Source organism: Pteronotus mesoamericanus, unplaced genomic scaffold (assembly GCF_021234165.1).
Source record: "Pteronotus mesoamericanus isolate MK-2021 breed Mesoamerican mustached bat unplaced genomic scaffold, CSHL_Meso_final scaffold_45, whole genome shotgun sequence".
NCBI classification, from domain to species: domain Eukaryota; kingdom Metazoa; phylum Chordata; class Mammalia; order Chiroptera; family Mormoopidae; genus Pteronotus; species Pteronotus mesoamericanus.
In genome coordinates, this window is record NW_026555317.1 from 4,674,663 (window position 1) to 4,689,932 (window position 15,270).

General features: G+C 35.3%; 1 protein-coding gene across 1 annotated transcript in view; it reads right to left on the minus strand.

The window, feature by feature from the left end:
- ALMS1 (ALMS1 centrosome and basal body associated protein) overlaps nt 1-15,270 on the minus strand; it is a 215,885-nt gene that overhangs the window by 53,667 nt on the left and 146,948 nt on the right. The window contains exon 16 of the mRNA XM_054593521.1: nt 2,088-3,247. Coding sequence (XP_054449496.1) covers nt 2,088-3,247 — 1,160 coding nt within the window. The remainder of the gene's footprint in view (nt 1-2,087; nt 3,248-15,270) is intronic.

The following is a 15,270-nucleotide window of genomic DNA, read 5'->3' on the forward strand; positions in this document are numbered from 1 at the left end:
AGATACCATTTCACTCACAGTAGGATGACCCCTACAAGGTAAGTAAAAAGGGTGGGTGAATATGGAGACACTGGAACCCTCAGGATGGAATGTAAAATAGTGTAGTCACTGTAGAAAAGTCTGGCAGTTCCTCAATAAGTTAAACAGAGGATTACCATAAGACAGTATTTCCACTCCTTGGTATATTCTCAGAACTGTTTATGGTGTTCAAATAAAAACTTGCCCACCTCACATCAGCTCTAGTCACAATAGCCAAATGGCAGAGACAACCCCAATGTCCATGAATGGATAAAAAATTATAGTATATATTGAAAACATGCTATGAAGTACTGCTAAGTACTAAGACATGGATGAGCCTCCAAAACATTAAGCTAAAGTGAAATAAGCCTGACATAAAGGTCATATGTGATATGATTTCATTTATATGAAGTAACCAGAACAGGCAAGCTCATAGCAACAAGAAAATGAGGTAAGAGGCGGTTAGGGGCTATTGGGAAGAGGGACTAGAGACTGCTTAATGGGTATGAGGTTTCCACTGGGGTGATGAAGAAGTTATTGAGCTAGATAGTGGTGATGGTTGTAAAACACTGTGAATGTACTCAATGCCACTAAATTGTACACTTTAAAATGGTTAAAATGATAAACTTTGTTATGTGCATGTATTTTATTACACACACAAAAATGCCTCTACCTGGATCCTTTCCCCCTATCTCCATGGAACAAAAAGCCTTAATCAGTACTATTCCTAACTCTTTTTTTATTTAAACAAAACTTTTTTATTGTATTATTTATATATGCAATCACTGTCACCGAATACCTCCCAACCTCAATTATGAGATATAATATTTATGGTAAATTGTCTGAATGTCTTGTTCCTTCTTTCTTTCAGACTAGCGGTCTCTAAGCTATTTGATCATGGGTCCTACTGATAAAATATTTTTGAGCATCAATTACCAAAGTAGATATTTACATGGTGGGGCAAAAGTAGGTTTACAGTTGTTCACATAAAAATACAAGAATAAACTGTTTTGCATTACTCACAACTATAAACCTACCTTTACCCCACTCTGTATTTATATTACTATTGTACTCATATATTATAAACATATAAAATATAAATTTTAAATTTGAGAAAAAAATAAGTTTTCTTTCTATACTCCAAAGAACCTTTTTGCAAAGATCACTCTTTGTAAAGCAGTTCTTTAGATACCCTTTTATTCTTGGGTTAAAGTAATTTGTTGACCCTTTGAGATATGTCTTTACTGAACTCCCTCATAAGGTCACATGAGCTTCATAGGCATTGTTACTGAACCTTACCATAAGGATGCTGCTGAGGACTCTGTTACACTGTGGTGCTTCCTATATGAGGATAGATAGGTAAATCTCTCTTAGGTTTTAGTACCAGAAATATGTAATGCTTTTGAAATTTTAATTTGTTTTTATATTATAGATTAATGTGATTGGTCACAAAATTCTAGGAACTGGCGGAAAAGAAAGCAAAATTAGTGGCTCACAAACATATCTACAAGGTATATTTTCTCTCTCCTCCAGCATCAATTTGTCTTCCCATTACTTACAATTCTTTATTTATTTTTAAAAATCATGTTGTAGCTCACTCCACTCTGGCTTCCATAATTTTCTTTCATTCAAAATCTTCATTTATGTTTAAAAAACCATATTGTATTATATGTGTTTGTGTATGTGTGTTTAAAAGCAACTCAAAATTTCTGGAAAGACAGGGAAGAATGAATTAACAACTGTCCCCCCAAAACCCTCCACCAGTATTGTTCAGAATGGAGGTCTTTCTAAACGCAAAGCCTCCCCTTGCCAGGGATGTACTTTGCTGATTCTGAAGCAGTTAGCAGCAAAGCCCTTCACCCAAAGGGTAATTTGTAAATAAATGTTGATGAAAAGAAAGACAACTCACAATAGCACTGTACTACACTTTCTCACTCTTTTCCAGTTGGTAAGAAATATAGTGAGGAAAGGGCATGGCTTTTTTTTTTTTTCCACCTGTGTGCAAAGCTTAACTACAAAGTCCATGAAAAAGGAAGTCACATTGCCAGATGCAATTTGTAGCCATGTACCTGGATGCGTTTCCTTCTGGTGTGTTCAGAAGTCATTTGGGGATAGCTTGTACTCAATGCTTTCTTTTTGTTCTTGCTCCGCTTCTCAATGTATCTCCTCTGATGGTCAGTGGTGCTGCTGTATAATTTAATTCGCCTGGGTGACAAACAAACTCTTTCATGGCCGAAAGCCTGGATCAATCGGGCAGTGTCAATGGTGGAAATAGAGCTGCTCCTCTCATGCAAAGTTACTTCTTTATCTGTTTGGGTCAATATGTCGGATTCCACAGGAGAGGCAGTGGTAGAAAGGATGTTGGTGGCAGTATCTGTGAGCAGCTCACTGTCCTCTGAGGGTCTAGAATCTGAAGAAGTACTATTTATATAATGAAAATCTGGCTGTTTTCTCAGAATATATTTATCAAATTTAACCTGTTCAATTTTAATCCGATTGGAACTTCCAGCTTGATGAGTAGAGAGCACCTTGCTTTTTTTAAGATCTCCTATGTTTTTATGGCATTTCTCTAAGCTTTTATATCGCTTCTTTTTCTGAAGCTTGTTTTTTTGTTGTTGCTGTCTACCTCTCCATTCCTTAGCGTCTCGTTGCCCTCTGCTTTCATCCTGTGTACTTTCTAAGGGCCGCAGAGAATGTGTGATGGGATTCTGAAGAAGTTTAGCCAAACGATCAAGTCGTTCCACCAAGGATACTTCTTTCCTGTCACCGAACCCTGGAAGTTTCTGCTGCTTCTGCCGCTCCTGATACTTGTTCCAGAGTTCATTTAAACTTGTAATGTGCTGAGTTGTGGGCTCTGGGTTGACTTTTAGATCCTTTTTTTGGTCATTAATCTGTTTGTCACACTTTGCATAATCTCTAGCCTGACTTTTAGTAGGATGTATCACTTCTTTGTTTTCCAAATTTACATTGATGCTGACACTCTCTATTCTGGTATAATCTGTCTTTGCCTTTTCCTCATTTTGATAAGGGGGAGGTAGACAAGTATGTTGTTTCTCTGGATGATGCTGAAAGAAATCTTTCCAAGAATGCCTCATGAAAACACTTCTCCCTAAGGACTCATGGCAAAAATCTTGATCACTTGGTAGGTGCACTGGATGATGAAAGTAAAACTTGGCTGACCTGAACACAGAATGGGTAGTATTTTCAAATTCTGAATGACATCTGGACTCTGGAAAGGAGAAAAGAAAAATTTTAAAGGACTTTCAAAAAATTTTCATTCCCTTTAGAAATAGTATTCACACTTACAGAAAAAAGGAAAGAGCAGTTTATATAAAGTTTCAGAAAACTTGCTGACTGAACGAGGAATTTATGCCTAGTGATCAGAATGGCATGGTAAGCGTTTAAGAGACTCAGGGTCAGAAGACCTGGATTCTGGGTGGGACTCTGCCACAGACTGGCTGTGTGACTTCAAGAAAGGCACGTTATAACAGCAGTTGCTTTGTATTAACTATTTGCTATGTGTGGGGGATATAATGATATGTGCTCTGTATCTTTTTCCTCTCCCTTTTATTCAATTGTGTTGATAAAACTGAGTGATAGGTATTTCTACCTCTTTTAGCTAAGAAATCTGAGAATTCATTTTCATCATCAGTAATTAAAGGTGTGGGATTAAAAAAAGAAAAACTGTTTACATGTTTGAGAGCCTCTTGAAATTCCCTTCTGTCAACCATCCTTACATTCCCCCCTAATTTTGTTTTTTGTGGTAATATATACCTAACAAAATTTACCATCCTCCAAATTAACTTTTTGACAGTTATTATTCTATGTTAAAATAGGCATTCTTGGACATAACAACATCATACAATAAACAACTCTAACTGTAAATAGTGAGATAGGGTCCATATATATATTTTTGGAGTTCCAAGTTATGGGTAGAAACAAAGACATATGCATGCAACAAAGTAACACTTGTAACTATGGGATTCTTTTCACCTGCACTATAGATTACTGGCAACTAGGGTTTTCATTAAATATTCTGGGAATCCTTAAAGCAATTTCCTTAGAATATAGTAAGACACATGAAATCTGCTTTTATGTCCTAAGTATAAAAAGATAATCAAACTTCCCGATGAGCAAAAGCCAAGGACCAGATGACTTTTCTGGTGAATTCAACCAAATATTTAAAGAAGAATTAATATATAACCTTACCAAACTCTTCCAAAAAACAGGAAATAAGGGAATACTTCCAAACTCATTTTACAAGGCCAGCAATACCCTGATACTCAGAAAACCGCATTACAAAAAATTACTAGCCAATATCCCTGATGAACAGAGATGCAAACCAATTTCAACAACTTATTAAAAGGGTCATAATCAAGTGGAATTTATTTCAGGGATGCAAGGATGGTTCAATGTTTGTAAATCAATTATTGTGACATACTACATTAGCAAAATGAAGAAAACCATACGATCATCTCAACAGATGCAGAGAAAGCATTTGATAGAATTGAACAACTATTCACAATAAAATTCTCAACAAAGTAGGTCTAAAGGAAATGTATCTCTACTAACAAAGGCCATATATGACAATACCACTCTCTGTGGTAACATTATACTCAATGGTAAAAAATTAAAACTTTTTTGGTAAGGTCAGGAACAAGATAAGGACACGTTTATTCAACATAGTACTGGAAGTCTTGCCAGAGCAATTAGGCAAGAAAAATAAAAATAAAAGGCATCCAAATAAAAAGAGAAACCAGGACTTCTGGCCAAGATGGAAGTATAGGTAGAAACAGTTTCCCTCTTTGCACAATCCAAAGAAAGACAACAACAGATTAAAAACAAAAAAACAAAACAACCCAGACCTGCCAGAAAAATCGAACTGTATGGAAGTCAACAAACAAGGAGTTAAAGAAGAAACATTCATCCAGACTGGTAGGAGGGGAGGAGATGGGCAGCCAGCGCGGAGAAGACATGCAGCAAGGTGGCGGCTGGAGGATCAGGCAGGCAAGGCAGCAGCTGGCAGACTGAGCAGTCCCACATTTGGTTGTGGGTAAACTAGAAGCAACAGCTGGGGAGTAAGACAAGACTGCACAATCCAGGGTTCCAGTGCATGAAAAGAAAGCCTCAAAGCCTCTGGCTGTAAAAACCTGTGGGGGATGTGGCAGCAGGAGAAACTCCCAGCCTCACTGGAGAGTTCACTGGAGAGACCCATGGGGTCCTAGAACGTACACAAAACCACTCACCTAGGAATCAGCACCAGAAGGGCCCAATTTGCATGTGGGTAGCAGGGGAAGTGACCGAAAGCCAACCAAAAGCGGAGTAACTGACATTGTTCCCTCTTGGACCTCTCCCCCAAAGACGGCGTCACAACAGAGACCTGGTTTGCTTGCCCTGGTGAATACCTAAGGCTCTGCCCCTTCCAACATGACAGGCTTGCCGAGACGAAGAAATATGGCCCAAATGAAAGAATAGGTCAAAGCTCCAAAAACAGAACTAAGTGACAGAGAGCCAATCTATCAGATGCATGGTTCAAAACACTGGTAAACAGCATGCTCACAGAAATGGTTGAGTATGGGTGCAAAGTGGAGGAAAAAATGAAGGCTATACAAAGTGAAATAAAGAAAAAGAGTACAGGGAACCAATAGTAAAGGGAAGGAAACTGGGACTCAGATCAACAACTGGGAGCAGAAGGAAGAGATAAACATTCAACCAAAACAGAATGAAGAAACAAGAACTCAAAAAAATGAGGAGAGGCTTAGGAACCTCTGGGACAACTTTAAACGTTCCAACATCTGAATCATAGGGGTGCCAGAAGGAGAAGAGGAAGAGCAAGAAATTACAAACTTATCTGAAAAAATAATGAAGCAGAACTTCCCCAAATTGGCCAAGGAAGTAGACTTCCAGGAGATCCAGGAAGCTCAGAGAGTCCCAAAGATGCTGGACCCAAGGAAGCACACACCAAGGCACATCATAATTACATTACCCAAGATAAAAGATAAGGAGAGAATCTTAAAAGCAGCAAGAGAAAAAGAGATAGTTACCTACAAAGGAGTGCCCATAAGACTATCAGCTGATTCCCCAAAACAAACCTTGCAGGCAAGAAGTGGCTGGAAAGAAGTATTCAAAGTCATGAAAGGCAAGGACCTACACCCAAGATTACTTTATCCAGAAAAACTATCAATTATAATGGAAGGTCAGATAAAGTGCTTCCCAGGTAAGGTAAAGTTAAAGGAGTTCATCATCACCAAGCCCTTATAATAGGAAATGTTAAAGGGACTTATCTAAGACAAAGAAGATTTAAATCTATGAGTAGTAAAATGTCAACAAACTCACAACTATCAACAACAGAACCTTATAACAACAAAAACAAATTAAGCGAACAATTAGAATAGGGACAGAATCACAGAAATGGAGATTACATGGAGGCTTATCAGAGGGGAGGGGAAAAGTACAGGGAATAAGAAACATAAATGGTAGGTACAAAATAGACAGGGGGAGGTTAAGAATAGTGTAAGAAATGGAGAAGCCAAAGAATTTGTATGTATGACACATGGACATGAACTATGGGGCAGGGAGAATGGTGGTGGGGGGAGGTGGTGAAAGGCATAGAGGAATAAAATGAAGGGAAAAGAATGGGACAACTGTAATAGTATAATAAAATATTTATATAAAATATTCTTACATATCATGGTATAGTTATCAAGTATATTTAATGTTGATATTAGTGTGTGATCTATGGTCAAATTTCAGAAATTTTTTCAAAATTGTCCTTTACAATTTTTCTCCCCAGACTAGAGTCCGATCTAGGATCATGGCTGCATTTAGCTGCCCTGTCTCTTTAGTCTCCTTTATTCTATAAATAGTTCCTCAGCTTTTGTCCTTCATGACACTAACATATTTTGAAGGGAACAGAAAATTATTTGTAGAATGTCCTTCCATTTTGAGGTTGTCTGAATTTCAATGTGGTTAGGCTCAATTTATGACAAAAATTCTGTATGAGTAATGTGTCCTCCTAAGTGCATCAAATCTGAAACTACTTAATTTCAATTTGCCCCCTATTGGTAATGTTAACTTTGATTACTTGGTTAAAATGATGTCTACAGATCTCCACTGTAAAGGTTAATTTTCCTCCACTTTGTAATGAGTAATGTGGGAAGATACTTGGGGGCTACATAAATATCCTGTTCTGTAATAAATTTTCACTCAATGGCTTTATCATCCACTGAAAATTCTTGCTTAAATCTATTGTTACTATGATGGTTATAATATGTAAATTTCCTAACTCTACTTGTCTACATTTAGTTGGCACTATAAAGTTTCACCTTTTCTTATGTGATCAATCTACATAATTTATCAATCTGTTTTAATATATGTATGAATACATGAATTTTAAAAAAACTTTTTAGAATAGTATAAATTTACAGAAAATTATGAAGACAGGGTAGTTTCCCTATGCATCATACTGTTTCCCCAATTAACACCTTATAATAATATATTACACGTAAAAAAACTTAGAGTTAATTATTAACCAAAGTCCATACTGTATCAGATTTCCTTAGTTTATACCTAATATCCTTTTTCAGTTCTAGGATCCCATTAGGTTGTCATGTCTCCTTCTCTGACAGATCCTCTCCTTGATTTCCATGGCCCTGACAGGTTTGGGAAGTACTGTTCATGCATTTTGTGGAATGCTGTTCATTGGGGCTTGCCTGATGTTTTTCTTATTAGACTGGGGTTACAGATTTTGAAAAGGAAAACTTTAAAGTGCATTCTCATTATATATTAAGGGTACATAATATCAGCATGATTTATCACTATTGGTGTTGTCCATGTCTACCTTTCTGAGATGATGTTTATCAGGGTCACAGTTCTTTACTATATTCTTTTATGCCTTCCTCTACTAGTTGGAAGGCTGTTACTATGCGCAACCCGTTATTAAACAGTAGAGAGCTATAATCCACCTTCCTAAGGGCAGAGTATCTACATATTTAAAATTCTGCAAAGATGAATTGTCTATTTATTCATTTATGTATTTAGTGATTTACTTATACTAGTATGGACTCATGAGTATTTATACTTTGGTTATAAATGGTACTATTGGGTTGCCACTTAAAAGCTCGTTTGGTTTTTTCCCCATAAGATGACTCTAGTAACACTGAATTGTTTTTAACTTCATTTGAAACAGTTCTGTTAGACTCTGACAGCTATCTTATCAGTGTGCATTAAAAAAAAACAAACCAATATTCATAAATTTTTGTGCAGTCATTTTAATACTGATGGAGAAAATATGCAACATTTTTGGCATATTATGCTGTATTATTTCAAGAAAGGTAAAAACGCAATGGAAACACAAAAAAGACTTGTGTAGTTAGTTTATGGAGAAGGTGCTGTGACTGATCGAACATGTCAAAAGTGGTTGGCAAAATTTTGTGCTGGAGATCTTGCTGGATGATGCTCTGCAGTTGGGCAGACCAGTTGAAGCTGATACTGATCAAATTGAGACATTAATTAAGATCAACATTATACTACATGATAGCTGACATACTCAAAATATCCGTATCAAACAAGTTACTCGTAAAAAATGAAAAATGTATCTTTTTGTGGAAAAAAATTAACTTTTTGGCCAACCCAGTACACTGCTTGATTTGAAGCCATTTTGGCTCCTGGGAGATCTTTGACTGGCAGCTTCTGTGGCCCTTTAACATAGTATTACCCATCATAGTGAGCTTTTTGTTTAGTTTCCAGCATTATAAGATATTCCAGGTGCATCTTCCATATTTCCTGCTCGAATCCTAGAATCAGCCCCTTTTCCAAGGAGCCCTGGAAATTTGTTTCTGTTGGTCTCATTTCTGCCTTTTTAAACATGTTTTTTTCACTCATGGTGCCTTAACTATGAGCTTAGCATTTGGGGGAATATTTAGAGGTCTGGGTTTCTTTAGAGAGATATGCATTTACTTCAGCCAGGTATGTAAGCTAGGCCATTTTAAATATAATTCTGGGCTGGAAGTTTTACTGAATGCACATGCATTACTGTACCAACAAAACGTACTAGTCAAAATTCATGACTATGAACATATGTGAGAGCTGGTTTGTGGTTACAAACTCTCAGGATAAATTTGTGGCTCTCTTACCTTCCCACACTCATTATCAAGGTTGAGACAGGTATGTTTCCTTGATTTCTTCTTTTGCATGCATGTGTTTCTTTTATTATTATACTTTGACTTGAGCCTTCTGGAGGCCCAGCTTTAAGCAGGAGCATCCCTTAACATTTTTCAGTATTGGTGTGCCTTAAATTTTATATTTTGTCTCCAACTTCATGAAGGCATCAAATATAAAGCCCAGATCTACAGAACTCAGCTGAAGCCCTTACAGTGACAGTCTGCTCTAGGCTTAATTACATTTCAGGTTCCTGCTTTCACTCTGCTTTTGGGATCTGAAGATGCTTTATGGTCATGTCAACTCTGTGATGTGTTTAAAAAGAGCTTTGATATTTTTATCCAGCATTCTAGATATTTTCTTCAAGGGTACTTTTCAGGATATCTAATTCACCATGCTGCCAGAAGTAGATGTATAGAAAACAAAACAGCAAATGTAATTCTAACTAATATCCATAATAACATTAAATGCGAATGGATTAAAAAACTCAACCAAAAGGTAGAGGCTGTCAGATTGGTTTTAAAAATCATGATCCAACTATAAGCTGTCTACAAGAGACATACTTTAGAATCAAAGATACACACTGAAAATAAAGGGATGGAAAACCATTGTGCAAACAGCAACCATGAGAAAGCTTGAGGATATTATGAATAGAAAAAAACACATTCTAAAATAAGAAATCTATGGTAAAGGGGTATGTCACAATGAGTTCTTCATGAGGAAAACATTAAGAATTATAAATAAATATCTATCTACCTGATAATAGAGAATCAAAACACATGAAGCAGAAACTGACAGTGAAGGGAGAGATCGCAAATAAAAGTTGAAGATTTCCATACTCCCATTTTTAATAACAGATAGAACGACAAGACAGAAGGAAATTGAAGTCTTGATTCACTGTAAACCAAATAGACCTAATAGACATCTATATAGAACATTCTACCCAATACTGCAAAATATACATACTTCTCTTTAACTTTTCTTCGTTCTTTCTTTTAGAGAAAGTGAGGAAGGGAGGGAGGGGCATAGAGAGATAAACATTGATTTGTTGTTCCATTTATTTATGCATTCACCGGTTGATTCTTGTATGTGCCCTGACCGAGGATCAAACCTGAACCTTGGCATGACAGGATGACGATGTTCTAACCCACTGAACTACCTAGCCAGGACTACATTCCTCTAAAATGCATATGAAATATGTGCCAGGAAAGACCATCTGCTAGGTCATATAACAAACTTCAATAAACTTTTTTTTCCCCCTTTTTAAAAATTAAAATTTTTAGGGTGACATTGGTTGATAAGGTCATATAGATTTCAAGTGCACATTTCTATGATGCATGATCTGTCTTCTGCATTGTGTGTCCACCAGATAGAGTCAAATCATCTCTCATCACCATATATTTGGCCTCCTTTACCTTTACTACCTCCTCACCCCCTTCCCTATGGAAACCATCATTACTGTTGTCTGAGTCTATGAGTTTCAGTTCTATATCCCACACGAGTGAGATCATAGGATTCTTAGCTTTTTCTGACTTTAGTTTAGCATAACATTCACACAGTCTATCCGTGTTGTTACAAATGGCAGTATTTAATCTTTTCTTATGGCTGCATAGTATTCCATAGCATTCATGTACCACATCTTCTTTACCCAATCCTCTGTCAAAGAACACTTTGGTTGCCTCCATGTCTTGGCCACTGTGAATGCTGCAATGAACATAGGGGTACATGTATCTGTGAGAATAAATGTTTTTTAGTTTTTTGAGTAAATACCCAGAATAGGGATTGCTGGGTCATATAGTAACTCTATTCTTAATTTTTTTGAAAACTGCCAGAGTGTTTTCCACTCAGTTTACATTCCAACCAGCAGTGAATGAAGGTACCTTTTTCTTCAAAGTCTCTGCAACACTTGTTATTACCTGTGTTATTGATAACAGCCATTCTAATAGGTGTGAGGTGGTATCTCACTGTAGTTTTGATTTGCATTTCCTTAATAGCTAGTGAAGTTGAGTATCTTTTCATATGCTGTTCTTTGCTATGTATAATGTGCACCCATGTTTTTGGTACAAACCTTCAGGAAAAAAATCTTAATTTTTAAGTCAATTATTTATTTATATTTAGATACTTATTTTTTGTATTATAAAGGAATTTTAGCATTTATTTTTGAACATCTTTTGATACAAGAAATTCTATGTAACAAAGAATTACAAAACACGAGAAAAGATACAAGGTACGAGACATTTTATGTACTGGTACTACCGATGTATAATGCGTATCCTTATTTTTCTCTCAAAAACTTGGGCAAAAAGGTGCGCATTATAGACAGCAAAATACGGTATCTGTTGGCAATGTGCACATCTTCTTGGGAGATGTCTTGTTCAAGTCCTCTGCCCATTTTTTAATTGGACTGCTTGTTTGTTGTTGAGTAGTATGATTTATATAGTCCAGTCACTGTTAATATAATGAGAATGGTTTGCACAACAATGATGGAACCTGGCAGCCAAGGAGAATGGACTAGAATGTGCCTGCATCACAATTAAGCGGGATTCATTCCAGGCGCACAAAGATGATTCACCATACATAAATCGATCAGTGTAATACAGCACTTTAACAAAACAAAGGATAAAAACCATATGATCTTATCAATGGTTACAGAAAAAGCATTTGATGAGCTACGATATCCATTTATGATTAAAATACTCAATAAAATGGATATAGAAGGAAAGTACTTAAACATAATAAAGTCCTTATATGACAAACCCTTAGCTAATAACACATTCAGTGGTGAAAAACGGAAAGCTTTTCCTCTGAAATCAGAAACAAGACAAGGATGTCTACTCTCACCATTCTCATTCAACATAGTTCTGCAGGTCCTAGCCAGAGCCATCAGGCAAGAGAACAAACTTAAAAAGGACAGAAATAATACCAAGTATACTCTCCAATCACAACAGGACGCAATTAGAAATTAACAGGATAAAATTTGTGAAGCTCAAGTAAGTGGAAATTAAACAAAACATTCCTAAGTAACTGATGAATTATGAATAAATCAAAAGAGAAACCAGAAAATACTTTTTAATAAATGCCAATAAAGTTATGGGATGTATCTAAAGCTAAAAGGGAAATTTATAGTTGTGAATGCCCGTATCACGAAAGAAGAAAGATAAAGTAAAAACGCCTAAACTTCCACATTAAGACTTTGGAAAAGATCATATTAAACCTAAAGCAAGCAGAACGAAGGAAATCTTAAAATTAAGGTGGAAATTAATGAAATAGAAAATTTAAAAGCAAGAATAATAATTGAAAACAAAGGCTAGTTCTCTGAAAGATTAAAAAAAAAAAATCAACAAACTTTTAGTTAGATAGACCAAGAAAAAAATGAGAAGACTCGCATCCAAAATGAAAGAGGGCACATTATTACCAATAAATGTTTTATTTATTAATTGAAACAAAAATTTATAAAGGGATACTATAAACTAATCTAGATGAAATGAACACATTCCATTCCTAGAAAGCCACAAACTACTGAAACTGACTCAAGAAGTAAGACTATCTGAACAGACCTAAAGCAAGTGAAGAGTTTCAATTAGTAATAAAAAAAATTACCTACAAAGTCAGTCCAGGCCCAGATGGTTTCACCTCTGAATTGTACCAAACATCTGAAGAATAATTTTTCCAATTCATTTTACATGTCTAGTACTACCCTGATAATGAAACCCAATAAAGACATAACAAGAAAACTACAGATGAACATTTTTACAAATACAGACACAAAAATCATCACCAAAGTACTAGCAAATGAAATCCAGCAACATATAAAAAGAATAATACAGCACGACCAAATGTGATTTACCCCATGAATGCAAGTTTGGTTCAACACAATACAATATACAGATGATGTATTATGGAATTGTATCCCTGAAACCTATATAATTTTATTAACCAATGTTACCCCAATAAATTCCATTAAAAATTAAATAAAAAACAACAAAAGAAAACTTACTTGATAATCTGAGAGACAAAGAAAAAGCATTTGACAAAACTCAACCACCTTCTTGATAAAAACACTAAAAAAACTAGGAGTAAAGGCAACTTCCTCAATCTAATAAAGGACATCCATGAAGAACACATAGCTAAAATCATACTCAGTTATGAAAGACAGAATGTATGACCCCTAGACAGGAACATACCAGGATGCCTTCTCTTGCTACTTCTATTTAACATTTTACTTGAGGTGTTAGCCAGGGTAGTTGGGATTGGGGGAGGTATTTGGATTTCAAAGAAAAAAATAAAACTGTATTCACAGTATCACTATTTTGTATCCAGAAAATTCTAAGAATACTTTAAAAAATCTATTAGAAATAATAAACAGGTTCAGCATGTTGCAGAATTAAAGATAAATATTTAAAATCAATTGTATTGTTATATACTTGCATTTAAACTGAAAAAATTAAGAAAACTGTATTACTCACACCATCAAAAAATATTTAGATGTAAATATAACAAAAGTGTAACACTACTACTCTGAAAACTACAAAACATTGTGAAAAGAAATTAAAGATCTAAATAAATGGAAAACACTCCATATTCATGAATTAGAAGACAGCATTGATAAAAAGGCAGTATCTCCAAACTGATCATATATTCAACACAATCCCTATCTGCTTTCTTTATAGAAATTGCCAAGCTGATACCAAAATTCTTATGGAATTGTAAGGGATCCACAATAGCCAACATAATCCAAAAAAATAAGACAAAGTTGGAGGATTCGCACTTCCCAATTTCAAAATTTACCACAAGAAAGCAATAGTAAGCAAGACAGTGTAGCAGTGACACAAGGATAGATACATAGATCAACAGAATAGAACCGAGAGTCCAGAACTAAAGCTAGATATCTGTGGTCAACTATATTTTCAAGGGTGCCAGGCTCATTCAATGAGAAAGGAATAGTCCTTTTTAACAAATGATGCTGGGGCAACTGGATACCCACATGGAAAATAATAAACATGCACCCTTATTTCACACTATATACAAAAAATTAACTCAAAATGGATCAGAGAGCTAAAATGAGAAAACTCTAAGAGGAAAATATAGGGCTGAATCTTCATTACCTTGGATTTGGCAAAGGATTGTTACATACGACACCAACAGCACAAGCAAGTGAAAAAGTAAACTGGACTTCATCAAAGTTAAAAAGCTTTGCTCTTTAAAGGACACCTTTTTATAAGGATACTTTTACACGTGTCTATTAAATCAACCTCATTACTTGCACTATTGCCAGGCGAATTTTTAACTGCTTTTAAAAAATTTTCATTTCTGTGATCTAGTATGAACTAAGTATGTGTGTTCACGCTCCTTACTAATGGTCTATATTGTCCATTTCTTCATGAAGATCCTCTTGGGTTTTGGACAGTTCATGGGCAGCTTTGGATTCTTCCCCCCATGAGCAAATTTTCCTCTCCCTCTAAGCATCTTTTGTATAACAATATGTCATAAGTTGTTTTCATTTAACTCTATTATCTTCATTCTTTTATAGGGCAACATAAACTTCCTTACTGATGATGCTCCCATTTTTGTTTTATATATTTTTATGCTATTTCATGTTTAAATATTTGTGTATAACCTCATTGTGGATTGCAAATCAGTATAACAGCATTACTCCTTAATTCCCATAACACTTTTGGTATTGAATTTAATCTCACCTATATTAATATGTCTCCATATTTTTTCATGTCTCCAGTTTTCCTTTTATTTTCAATCTTTGAGTTTTTTTTAAATATTCTAATGGTTTTATTAACAAGTATATAATACATATATTGCATACTATAGTATATGAGGGCTGTACAGTACAAATTTATGTCCACAGTTTGACATGACAAACTGTCATTACTGAATTTCCATTGTGGACCATGGAGTAGAAACAGAGGAGGTACAGCAAACATTCACATCTTTAGTAAGAAAGATTACCAAAAATGTTTCAGTATTTGCAAGTATTCTAATGCATGCTAAAAACCTTTACCCATTCAGTCTTATTAGCTTATAAAATATATTATACTTTATTAAAAATTTCTGCCTAGTTTATACAAGTATTAAAGTACA